This window comes from Pipra filicauda, unplaced genomic scaffold (assembly GCF_003945595.2).
Source record: "Pipra filicauda isolate LSUMZ 115617 unplaced genomic scaffold, ASM394559v2 scaffold827_size71456_pilon, whole genome shotgun sequence".
In the NCBI taxonomy this organism is placed as follows: domain Eukaryota; kingdom Metazoa; phylum Chordata; class Aves; order Passeriformes; family Pipridae; genus Pipra; species Pipra filicauda.
Window position 1 is genome coordinate 1 of NW_024105006.1, and position 11,479 is coordinate 11,479.

An 11,479-nucleotide genomic window follows, 5' to 3' on the forward strand; every position below is an offset into this window, starting at 1 on the left:
CCGGTCAGTTGGAGAAGGATCCTGTCCCCTCTGTCCCACTGTCCACGTGCCCAGGCTGTGCTGGCTGTGCTGAGAGCTGTGCCCAAACTTCTCCATCGATTCTCCCTTTTGGAGGAGAGCAGGATGGCAGGACACAGGCCACCTCCTCCAGCCACCCATGGGACACAAACAGCTTCAAGAGCGGCGTCCTCGTGAGCCCGCTGCCCTCTCCCAACACCGTTATTCCCCCCGTGCCACAAAGATTGGTATCCACCTGGAGAGACCCGTGCTGGGAACGGGAGCTGGTCCCAGATGGTGTTGGGGCCTTTGCGGAAAGGGTGCTTCCCGCAGACCATCTGGTAGAGCAGGATGCCCAGGGACCAGATGGTCGCCTCCTCGCCGTGGTAGCGCTTGAGGTAGATCCACTCTGGCGGGCTGTATGACAGTGTTCCTACGGAATACAGACGCAGTTCAGCAGGTGGATGCTGCCTGCTCCCAGAGCCTCACCCCAGCAGCCCTGGCAATGTGGGGCCTGCCCCAGTGGCACACGCTGTGACCCACTGCCTTCTCGCCGGCCCCTGACTCTTGGTTACAAACTCTGGGTTGGAGAAGAAGCCGCTGGTGTCCAAGAGGGCAGCGGAAGCCCTGGCAAGGCCCAACCATTTCATGCAAGGGAAAAACCCACCCAGTGGTGGGGAAAAGCCGTGCCTTCTCCCCGCCCCACTGCACTGCCCCCAACAATTCATCATAAGCCAAGGCAAACAAGGCGAGCGGAGCAGCCCAAGCCCTTCCTCGCCTGCACACCAAGCCATCTGGTGCACAGTTCTGACCCCCTTCTCTGCTACCCTCATGGGGGTTTTGGTCAGGCTGGCTCCCCCCTGCCCCAGACCCAGCCCGGGACAGGGTGGGTGGCACAGGCTGTCGCCAAGGCCGGGGCCTGTCTCACTGTAACCCCCAGCCCCATCCAAAAGCAACTTGGCTGAAGAACTAATCCTGTTCCCCCTCGGCCAAAGGGGCAATCTCCACTGCCACACCTGGGCATGGCCATGCGATGCCCGGCACCAGGAGCATCCCCCGGCTGTGGGCTCACCTGCAAACTGGGTGTAGACCGTGTCCTTAAGGAAGGTGCCACATCCAAAGTCCAGGAGCTTGGCCTCGCCGCTGGCCAGGTGGAGGAGGATGTTCTGGGGCTTGATGTCCCGGTGCAGGACGCCGCAGCTGGTGCAGTGCCGCACGGCCTGCAGCACCTGGCGGAACAGCCCCCACGCCATCTCCTCCGGCAGGAACCCCCACGCCCTCAGTAAGCGAGAGAGGTCCTGAGACGGCTCCGGATGCTCCATCACCAACAGGAACCCGTTGGGGAGCTCGAACCACTCCAGGAGCTGGATGACCCCAGGGAAGCCATTGGACACCTTGTCCAGCAGCACGATCTCCAGGGGGGCCCGGGTGCCGTCGGGCTGCGGGGGGACCACGGGGTCGTCAGTGGGGCTGATGCCGTGCCTGTCTGCCTGCTCCCCCTCGGCCAGCCCTGGATGCTCCCCGTCCCCCACGGAGCCCACGGCCACTCTCCCTCCAGGTGTCCCGGCGGCTTCCACCCTGCCGGGCCTCGGCTCGTCCCCGCCCGTCCCGCCCCGCTTTCTGCCGCTGGCCCCGCTCGCTCACCAGCTCGCCCCAGCGCCGGATGCCATCCCGGGACACGGCTTTGATGGCCACCTGCAAGCCGAGGGGAAGGGCGGGTTGAGCTCGCCGCCCGTCCCGCCCTCCTCCTCCTCCTCCTCCTCCTCCTCCTGCTGCACTCACCGGGGCTCCGTCCGCCAGGCAGGTCCCCGCGTAGACGCGGCCGAAGCCGCCGCTGCCCAGCAGCGAATGCAGCCGGTAGCGCTCGTGCAGCGGCTCCTTGGCCTTCGGTGCGGGCGAGACGTGGCCGTCAGCGTTGGGGCCGGGGCCCGGCACGGCCCCCGAGCGCCCCTCAAGCGGCCCGGCCCGGGCTTCCCCAGCCGCAGCGGGCAGCGGCGGCTCGCTGCCGGCGGCCGGGCTGGCGAGCGGCGGAGCTCTGGCCGGGGAAGCCGCCGAGGAGGCGGCAGCGGCCGCGGCGCCCGCGGCCCCCGCCGGCCCCGGCAGGTGCCGGGCTCGAGCCAGGCGGAGCCAAGGGGCGGCGAGGCCGAGCCCGTCCCACAGCCAGCCCCACAGGAGCGCCCAGCAGCGCCACAGCCGGCGCGCCGGGAGCCGGGCGAGGGCGAGACCGCGCCGGGCCGCCCAGGGCCGGGGACGGGGCGGCCCCGCCCGGCACAGGGGAACGGCCGGGGCCATGGCCCGGGCCGGCAAGGGGAGGGGGGACCGGGAACGGGACAGGGACAGCGGGAGTGGGACACTGGCACAGGGACACCGGCAATGGGACACCGGCACAGGGACACTGGGACAGCGGGACACCGGGAGAGGGAGAGGAGGACGAAGAGCTCGAGCAAGGAGAGCCCGAACAAGAGTCAGACGAGAGCGCGTCGCTACAGTCGCTGCTGCTGCCGCTGCTGCTGCCGAAGCGCAGGGGCCGTTGGTCCGTTGGTCCGTTTGTCCGTTCCCCGTTGGCCCCCGCGAGCCCCGGGGGCAGCCCCGGCCGCTCCGCTCCCAACCAGCCCCGGCCGCAGTCACGGAGCTCCCCTTCCTCCCGCCCCACGCCAAGACCACGGCCTTTTGGAGCTGCTTCACTTTAGTTCAACTTCTTGGCTGCCAAGTTTGCAACTTCCCGCCGCTGCTCGGACCCCATCCCGCCCGCTCGGCCCACGCTGCTGTCGCTTCCTCCCAGGCCAGCCGGGCTCGGCACTTGCCCCTCAACTTTGGCAAGGGCTTTGCTCAGTGAGGAGCCCCGGCACGTCCGGCCAGCGCCAGGCAGAGCCAGCCCCGGGGGAGGGCAGAGCAGGAGCATCGGCAGGGGAAATGCAGCCCTTTGGGGTCAGCGCTGCTCCCCGACCACACCAGGGCTCTTCCTGTTTTCCCGCCTGGTTTGAGGGAAAATGGGCAGCTGCAGAGAGGATCAAGCAGAAGAGAATTAGAAGACTCTTCTTGCTGCCCTTTGGATGCCAGTCCCTCCTAAGAAATGCAGGCTTAATTTGGAATGGACACGATGGAGCAGCTTTTTCAGCACCCAATATTTAACAGCTGCCTTTCAGGGGACAATGGGAAAAGGGGGGAGAACGGGAGAAAAGGGGGGCTGGGACCTCCAAAGTGAGTGAGGAGGGGGCTGAGACTGTGAAACCGAGCAGGGCAGGGGGAAGAAACACCCCCAAACCGAGCTGGGGGGGAGCTGGGGACGGTGGGGATGATGGGAAAGGGGTGGGAGAGGGGAGAAAAGGGGTGTTGGACAGTGGGCAGGGGGACAGAGGGCAGGGGGTTCCCACATGGGTCTCCCCTGTCCCCCATCACTTGAGCCCTGGAGCGGTTCCCTGGGGCTCTGGGAGGGGGCAGATCCGCCCTGGGAATGTCCACTGCTTCTGTAACCCTTTGTGTGCTTGCTCTGGTGACGATTGTGCACAGGTGCCCAAGCCCCCTGTCCGTCCCTGGGGGGCTGATGGGGGGACTCCCCCACCCAGTAACTGGTGCTGCAGCAGCTGTGGGGCAGAGGGGGGTGGGAAAGGGGGGTCCGGGGTGGCCCCCTGATCTCCCAACCTGCTGTGGGGGCTGAGGGCTGCTGGGGGGGCACCCCCTGCCCTGTGTCCCTGCACACCCAGGGCTGTTCCAGGTCCTGGGAAAAGCCGAGTGAACGGCCCCGACCGGGAGAGGTTCCTGCCCGGGTACATCTCCAACTGGGAGCAGCTCAGGCACTTCAGCAGAGATTTGGGCACCTGGGGGGGACACCCCGTGTGGGGAGATCCAGGCCAGGCACTGGAACAGCCAAGGGGAGTTCCTGGAGAACAGACAGGATCAGGGGACATGAACTGCTGGCACAACTACGACAATGTGGCCCCGTTTGCCCGGCCTGGGAACCCCCATTTTGGGGTAATCTCCCCCACATCCCACCAGAAACAACAAATCCTCCCAAATATTCCCCTGGATCTCCAAATGACCCCAAATCCCAGTAAAATGGTGGGGCTTTAGATGTCTTTGTTGAATGTCTTTGTTTTAAATTCAACAAATCAGCTCTTCCCACTGAATTTCCCAGGTCAGTTTGTGACCCCATGGATGTTTCTCCCACTGTGTTCACCCAGGTGCCTGTGGGGAACCAGGAGGATGTGGAGACCACCAGCCAGGTGTCTTCCCAATGTGGGAAGACATCACTCCTCCAGTGGGTGATGGAGTTGGAGCAGCAGACAAAGCTCTTCCCACAGTCGAGGCACCTTTAATGCTTCCCTTACTGGTGGGTCCGTTGGTGTGAGGTCAAGGCAGAGCTCTGGCTGAAGCTCTTCCCACACTCCCCACACTTGTAGGGCCTCTCCCCGCTGTGGATGTGCCGGTGGCTGACGAGGTGGGAGTTCTGGATGAAGCCCTTCCCACAGTGGGTGCAGAGGAAGGGCCTCTCCCCTGTGTGTGTCCGCTCATGCAGGAGGAGATTCCCGCTGGTCTGAAACCTCTTCTTGCATTCCAAGCACCTGTAGGGCCGTTCTCCAGTGTGGGTGCGCTGGTGGCAGATCAGGTGGGAGCTCTGGCTGAAGCTCTTCCAACAGTCCAAGCACTTGAAGGGCTTTTTCCTAGTGTGAAGCTGCTCATGGACGTCCAGGTCAGGGCTCTGGCTCAAGCTCTCGTCCCCTTCCCGGCACAGGGTGGGTCTTTCCTCCTCAGAGCATCCTGGGCTGGCTTTGGAGACCCTCCTCCTGGGGCACCTTCGTGGCTTTCCCTCCCCGCTGCCTTCCTGCGCCGTGGAGCCCTTCAAAACGGCCTCTCCCACCAGGCTCTGCCGGGGGGATTTGTCCTCCGGGCTCTCCGTCCTCAGCTCGGGGCCTGGGGCAGGAGGGAAGAAGGACAGGGAGGGGATTTGCCTCCGGCCCAGAAGGAAGGCCAAGGACATCCCCCCAACTCCGGCCCCGGCAGGACGGCGGCGGCAGCGGGGTTGTCCTGCAGCCGGGGGCGATGCTCGGCTGGGAGATACAGGACAAGACAGGGCAAAGGGGCACTGACTTCCTCCTCACCTGCCTGGGGGTCCTGGGGCATCTTCCTCTTCCTCGCAGCCTCCTCCTCCATCTGGCCAAGCTTTGGGAAGGAATTATTCTATGTAAACTCATTCCCTTCTGCCCAGAGTAACTCAAACTAATACACATATATCAGACTTACAGGCTCATGCCATAGAGTTTAGAGACAGACTTCCCAAAGGGATGAATTTTTCCTGGTTTAGGAGGGAAAACAAGGTGTGGGTGCATTGGGTTGGCGGTCCCTCTGTTACAACCCACCCCAGGAAAAGAGGGGGGGTAACCCAGGTTTTATCAATAATTCCTTTGGGGTGGATTAAAGCGAAACGACACTAAATAATCGGTGTCTGAAAACATATATTGACAAGATTTATTTTCACAATTTTGTATCAATAGGGATGTTAACATTTTGGGTGCTGTCATAACCTTTCGGGGGAGGAGGAAAACAAATGCCTAGGGCAGAGAAAGACAGGGTAAGAGTAAGGGAGAGCAAGAGAAAAAAAAGGAAAGGTGAGAGTGGTATAATCACCGCCCACTGGATCCAGCGACGTCTTGATCCGCAGGCGGTGAGGGAGAAGAAGAAGAAAAACCCCGCCAAAACCCCCAAAGTCACCAGTCAGTATCTATATCCTTTGCAGCTCCCCCAAGGCGGGGAGTTGTTTCCATAGGGTGCTGTCTCCCTTTTTGGCGCGGAGTTCGTGGTCTCTTCCCACCTTTTCTTTTCGGGGCTTGACATCTTCTGCACTGGAGGAGGGGGGATGGGCCCAGTTGCCCATCAGAAAGTCAAAAGCCTGCAGAAGTCTCTTAGAATGCAGAAATCATTAACTGTTCCAGTCTCTGACACCCTCCTGCCCAGCTCCATCTCTAGAAGTCACCTGGAATCACCAGGAATCACCTCCAAACCACCAAGATTCAGCCCAAAACAACCCTCTCAGCAGTGGAGTTCCCCCTCGCTGGTCCATCCACTTTGGGGTTCTGGGGTCCCTCCTGGGTGGGCTGCTGGAGGTCTCACATGTATTGGGGAACCCCCTCTCCAGGGTTCCCGCCCTCTCTGGGCTGCCGGAGATCCCGGGAATCCCAGGGGTCCTTCCTTTATGGGCTCCTCACTTTGCCATTCTGGGGATCCCCCTTCTCTGGGCTGCTGGGGGTCCCGGGGGTCCCGGGGGCTCCCCTCTCCGGGGTCCCTTTTAGGGTGGTCGGGGGGTTTCGGGGTCCCAGGGTCCCTTCTCCCCTGACTCTCGCCTTCGGGGTGCTGGCGATCCCAAGGTGTCCAGCCCTCTCTCCAGGCTGCCGGGGGTCCCGGCTCCCCCCACCGCCCTCGCTGCTCCCCCCTCCTCTCCAGACTGCCGGGAGTTCCCCCTCTCCGGGCCCCCGTTTCAGATTCCAACCCCCGCCTGTCCCAGGGGTCCCCAAAGCCGGTGTGTTTGTCCCGTGTCCCCCCCACTCCCCGCCGGTATCCGGCGATCGCCACGTGGCTCCGGGGACCCAACATCCCCCTGCTCATCGTCGGGGCTGTGCCGGGAACCCACCCCGGGACCCCCAAAAAACACCTCCCGGGGATCCCCAATATCCCCCAAGGGACATTTGCGGCTCAGCTTTGGGGTCCTGCAAGATCCAAACATCCCCCTCAAGATATTTGGGGCGAGCTCCCCCTCCCCGGTCACCTGCGGGATGCGGGGGGCGATGCTCCCGGGACGCGGGGGCTGCGGATACAGCGGGCGGTGCATCCACGTGCGTTCTTTCTCCTCCTCCTCCTTCCCCTCCTCCCCCTCTCCCTCCTCCTCTCCCTCCTTCTCTTTCTCCTCCCCTCCTATTCCCACTCCTCCCATTCCCGTGGGAGCTGGGGCAGGTCGGGATGGGGCAGCGCTGGGCTCTTGGCCGCTCCCGCCCGCACTCGGCCCCCGCCGCAGCCGCCACGGCCGGGGCGGCGCGGGGGGGCCCGGCCTGGGCACCCCCCACCTCCCCTTTGCCCAAATTCCCGTCCCGGGGGGCGCTGGGGCCGAGGGGGGACCCTGGGGGGGTCCGGGGAGCGCTGGGCGCTGCGGGTCTGGCTGGCAACTGATGAGTCATCAGCGCTGCGCGCTCGGATTGGCTGAGCACTGCTTTGGGGGTGGGGCTGCAGGAAAGGGGGTTCTTTGCAGGGGAAGACATTTGGAGCTGGAAGGACTCCAAAGCTGAGCCGCAAATGCCCCTGGGGGGGATCGTGGGGGGTCCGCGGGAGGGGATTTGGTTTTGGGGGTGTCCCGGTGGCGGTTCCCGGCAGAGCCCCGGCGGTGGGCGGGGGGATGCGGGGTCCCCCCCGCGGTGGGGGTTGGTCTTGTTGGAAATGATCCAACTTGCCTCAAATTTTAGTCAGTGGCAGCAGCTGACCGGGTTTCTTTTCACGGGCTCTTGTCGCTTTGATCTTTAAAGCACCCAAACTTGGAGTTTCTCTGCACTGGCTCTGATGAGCTTCCATAAACAAAGCCCGAGGGAGCTGAAGATTGGACATCTGGGATCTTAAATTCCTGGTCCTTCAAGGACCTGTTGGAGGAACCAGAAGGTCCAGAGGGGATTAACAAAGACATTGCAGCCTGAGAGTTGGAGACTCTGTGTCTGAGGAGGAGGGCTAAGAGGACCAAAGAAGGTGGACCAAATTAGCCAGTTAAGGATAGACTACTAATTAGAGTCTTAATTAATGAAGAGAATTCATTAGTTCATTAATTGGGGTAAATTAGAAGCAATGAACATGAATTTGTTTGTTTGTTCAAATGTAGAAATGTGTGAAAAGTCTGGAAAGGGACAGGTGGGGCTGGAATGATTGGCTCCCTGTCTCTGGGAGCCAGAACAAAGCAGTGCCTGGCTCACCAACACTTCCCAGGGGTGTTGGAGGGTTTCATTTCTTCCCAACGCTTTTCAGGGACAATTCTTGGTGAGCCAGGTGGGACAATGCTGTCGACCCTCCAGGGATTCCGGGACCCTGAGGACTCCAGCGAGCAGTGAAAATATTCTTCTGGGAGATCTCAGTCCCTGGATCTGGTGAGTTCAAAGCAAGATCCCTGGAATTTTATTAAGGCATTGCTGAGCATAGAAAAGGTATACCTAAGCATCCTAGAAATGGAGCTCTAGAACAGAATAGAATAGAATTGGGTTGTGAAAGTGATGCTAGAACTGTAAAAGGAGGAGTGTGATATTTGGCTTATGAGAAGAAATCCCTACTGACTGAGTGAAAGGGGTGGGTTCCAGGCCCCAGGTGTGGTTCAGGGGGTGGGTTCCAGGCCCCAGGTGTGGGTTGGGTTCCAGGCCCCAGGTGTGGGTCAGGGGGTGGGTTCCAGGCCCCAGGTGTGGGTCAGGGGGTGGGTTCCAGGCCCCCAGGCCCCAGGTGTGGGTCAGGGGGTGGGTTCCAGGCCCCAGGTGTGGGTCAGGGGGTGGGTTCCAGGCCCCCGTGTGCTTTGCCCACAGATCAGTCACACACAGAGCTCTTGCCCATAGAGCTGCTTTGGGGAGGGCTTTGCTCAGGGAACTGTGTTTGTCAAACCCAATGGTCAGTGCTGGAGAAAGTGAAGTGTTTGGGGAGTGTGTGTTACTGGGAGTGTGTGTTATAGTATTAGAATCCTGTCTGACTCGGGGATGCCCATAATAGATATAAAAAAGGAAAATTCACTTGTTGTAGAGTGTTAAATGCAATAGTTTGTTCCTGTGTGCATTTTAAAGCATTTGGTGCACATTAAATATTTGAAGGAAGGTAAATTGCCACAGCAGCTGTTAAGCTGGGATTGTGTGTTCAGAGCATTCTTTAGTGTCAGCTTTGGTGTTTGTAAGGGTTGGATTTGTGTTAATTGTGCCGATATTCAATTAGTGATTAGTGAATTAGAGATTCAGTTTGTGGATTATAATACGGTTTTTCAGTTGCTGTTGTTTTGTCAGAGAAAAGAGAAGTGAACTGAAATCTCTAGATTTGTTCTTTGAACTGAGCAATAGTCAGGGTTTGGGAAGGTGTGGTTTGATGCCAGGGAGCAGCAGCAGCTGGGGAGGTTCCTCCAGCTGCAGGGGAAGGAGGCAGAAATGGTCCCAGTGAGAGAGGAGCAGAAGAAAGGATTTGGGTTTGGAAAGCTTTGGAGGGTTTAGTGTGAGAGCAGGGATTTGGAATGTGCGTGGGGAAGGGACAAACAGGAGCTGCCACAGCCTGGACTCCCCCCAGGGCTCCCGGCCAGGCAGGAAGGCTCCTGCCCTTGGAAGGTGTGTGGGAGGGCCCAGAGGTGTCATCCCCAGCTGAACCTCTGCTCCATGGACACTGGGGAGGGAGAACATGGATTTCTTGGGAGATCCTGGAGTGGCGTGTTGGGTTTGAAAGAGGAGGAAAGGACAATTTAGTCAGAAATGATTCCTGTTGTTGGTGGCACAGGGCAAAAGGAAAATGGGCCTTTCTTTCAACCATTAAAATTTGGAATTGGTAAATGGGTGTTGGCCCTTCAAATTCTTTATGTGCCTGACTGTGCTGTACCATTCCTAGGCAAGAGATGTATTTAGTGAGTTAAATGACATTTGAAAAAGGAAAAATCCAAGTTTTTCGGTGCAGCTGCTCTGTCATTCCTGGGTTTTGGTGTCATTGTGTCACTCAGGGATCCTGAGGAGGGTGAAGCCCTTCTGTGCAGGACATGGAGATGGTCCCTGGCCTGTCCAAATGCATTAAATGCTGCTGCTGAAGGAGCCCCCCCAGTGATTTTATCTGCATTGACCCCCTGGAGCCCACGGGCACCTGCTCCTGCCTGGACAGAAACCAGGAGTTTCCTTGGACTGGTGTCCCCCAGGAAGGACGTTTTCCCCCCTGTTTCTGAGGCTTTTAATAGTCTTTGATCAATAAATATTTCTCCATGTGATTTCTCCTGTGGTGTCTTCTTGAAGCCTGAAGCAAGCAGAGGAGGGGATGCCAAAGATCCGCCCTCCCCTCTCTATTGTCACTCTGCACCCCCCAGGCCCTTCCTCTGCAGTGTCCTGTCTCCCTGGACATCCCCCCTGGAACTTGTGCCCTTCCCTGCTGGCACGGGTGGGCACACCCCCCATCCCAGTCATGTTCCCAAGCACTGCCAGGGCCACCTGGGTGACCAGCGGGACATGAGTGGGGGTGGCTTGTGAGAGAGTCCCCAAAGGCTCCCTGTCCCCAGAGAGCAGAGCCACGGGGGCCAGGGCAGGTCCCCCAGCAGGTCCCACTGCAAATGGCCCGGTTTGTGCTCCAGGGAGGAGGTTTTATCACAAGCAGGGGTTTCCAGGGCTGCCTCGTGCGCAGACACCTGGGGGCCATTTTGTTTGGAAAGCTGAGGAGCCATTTTGTGGTCAGGGACTGGTGGGCTGCTTGTGGTTCTGCTTAAAGTTCCTGATTGCTGCTGCTTACAGTCCTGCCTACCTGCTGCTCCACACAGCTCTGTTGGGGTTGCCCATTGCTGCTCATTGTTGCCTACTGCTCCTGACAGTTCTGCTTCCTCACTGCTGCAGTGCCAAGGTGAGCCGGGAAGAACGTGAGGTGGTGGGAGCAGCCTGGGCTCACTGCCAAGGGACCGTGCGGCCGGGGCAGGGAAACAACCTGACAGGGGGATGGGGACAACCAAGGGACTGCAGCAGAAAGCAAAGATGGCCTGTGAAGGAAGAAAAGAGCGAGGCCTGGCATGGGAGGAGCGAGGGAGTGGTTCTGCAAATCGAAGGGTCTTAAAAGGGCTCGTCCCTCCCATCCTGGGGGTGCTGGAACCTGGTCACGAGTTGGGTGCACCCAACGCTGTTAATAAAGTTCTTTGTTTCACTTATTTGGCCATCTCCGAAATTTTAATGAGAGCTATTTCTCCCAGGGCAGGAGAACACCTCAGTGCCCCCTCACACACATGTGGTGTGAGTGAGAACAGCCCAGGGCAGAAACACCCACCTGCCCGGGGGCCCCAGCAGTGGGTCAGCACCAGGCTGCAAACAGGGCAGGGCAAAACTTGGCCCTGCAGACCCCACAACCGAGGCCAAAGAGAGACCAGCCAGGCCACCACCCCCAGCCCAGCCTATTGCACCTCCGGCCACAAGAGTGGGGACCAAAGCTGTGCTTCTCCTTCCTCCTCTGCACCCAGGAGCCACAGCCCGGGGCACGATCCTGCCCCCAGCAGCACAGACTGCCAGGTCCCTGAGCCCCTGGGGCAGGAGCTCCTCGGGGTGCAGCCCCTGGGCCCTGCAGCACCACAACCTCCTGTAGGGCTGCCCCTGCCTGGGCTCCAACTGCCCAGCACGAGGGAAACCAGGAGCCAGAGAGCAGAGCTGGGGGCCTGCAGAACATCAGCATTTCCTGCCCTGCACAGCCAGGACAGTTTTCCAGAGCTCACTTAAAACAGCCCCTCCAGAACTTTCAGGGTGTTCCACAGGGCCCAGTCAGTCCC

General features: G+C 60.1%; 2 protein-coding genes and 1 long non-coding RNA gene across 3 annotated transcripts; 2 read left to right on the plus strand and 1 right to left on the minus strand.

The window, feature by feature from the left end:
* Positions 1-35: 35 nt before the first annotated feature.
* On the minus strand, positions 36-2,302 carry LOC113997891 (serine/threonine-protein kinase pim-1-like; the record flags this gene model as incomplete). The annotated part of the gene is made up of 4 exons (XM_039390469.1): positions 1,780-2,302; positions 1,642-1,692; positions 1,070-1,436; positions 36-430 (listed from the first exon to the last, which is right to left on the minus strand). Coding segments are annotated over exons 1-4 (1,323 nt in total), but the record flags the coding sequence as incomplete, so codon positions are not given.
* Positions 2,303-2,319: 17 nt separating this feature from the next.
* LOC120325101 (translation initiation factor IF-2-like) lies at positions 2,320-4,067 on the plus strand. The gene is made up of 2 exons (XM_039390471.1): positions 2,320-2,925; positions 3,702-4,067. The coding sequence occupies exons 1-2, from the start codon at positions 2,371-2,373 to the stop codon at positions 4,050-4,052; spliced, it is 906 nt and encodes a 301-aa protein (XP_039246405.1). The 5' UTR covers positions 2,320-2,370; the 3' UTR covers positions 4,053-4,067.
* Positions 4,068-7,336: 3,269 nt separating this feature from the next.
* LOC113989998 lies at positions 7,337-9,952 on the plus strand. Its single transcript, XR_003541466.2, has 2 exons — positions 7,337-8,111; positions 9,695-9,952. It is a non-coding gene; the product is annotated as an uncharacterized LOC113989998 (long non-coding RNA).
* The last annotated feature ends 1,527 nt before the right edge of the window (positions 9,953-11,479 follow it).

Coding starts and splice junctions, on each gene's coding strand:
- LOC120325101 (XM_039390471.1), top strand. CDS start 2,371: ATGGGACACCGGCACAGGGACACTGGGACAGCGGGACACCGGGAGAGG. Junction 2,926..3,701: donor GGGAAATGCAGCCCTTTGGG/GTCAGCGCTGCT, acceptor CTGCACACCCAG/GGCTGTTCCAGGTCCTGGGA.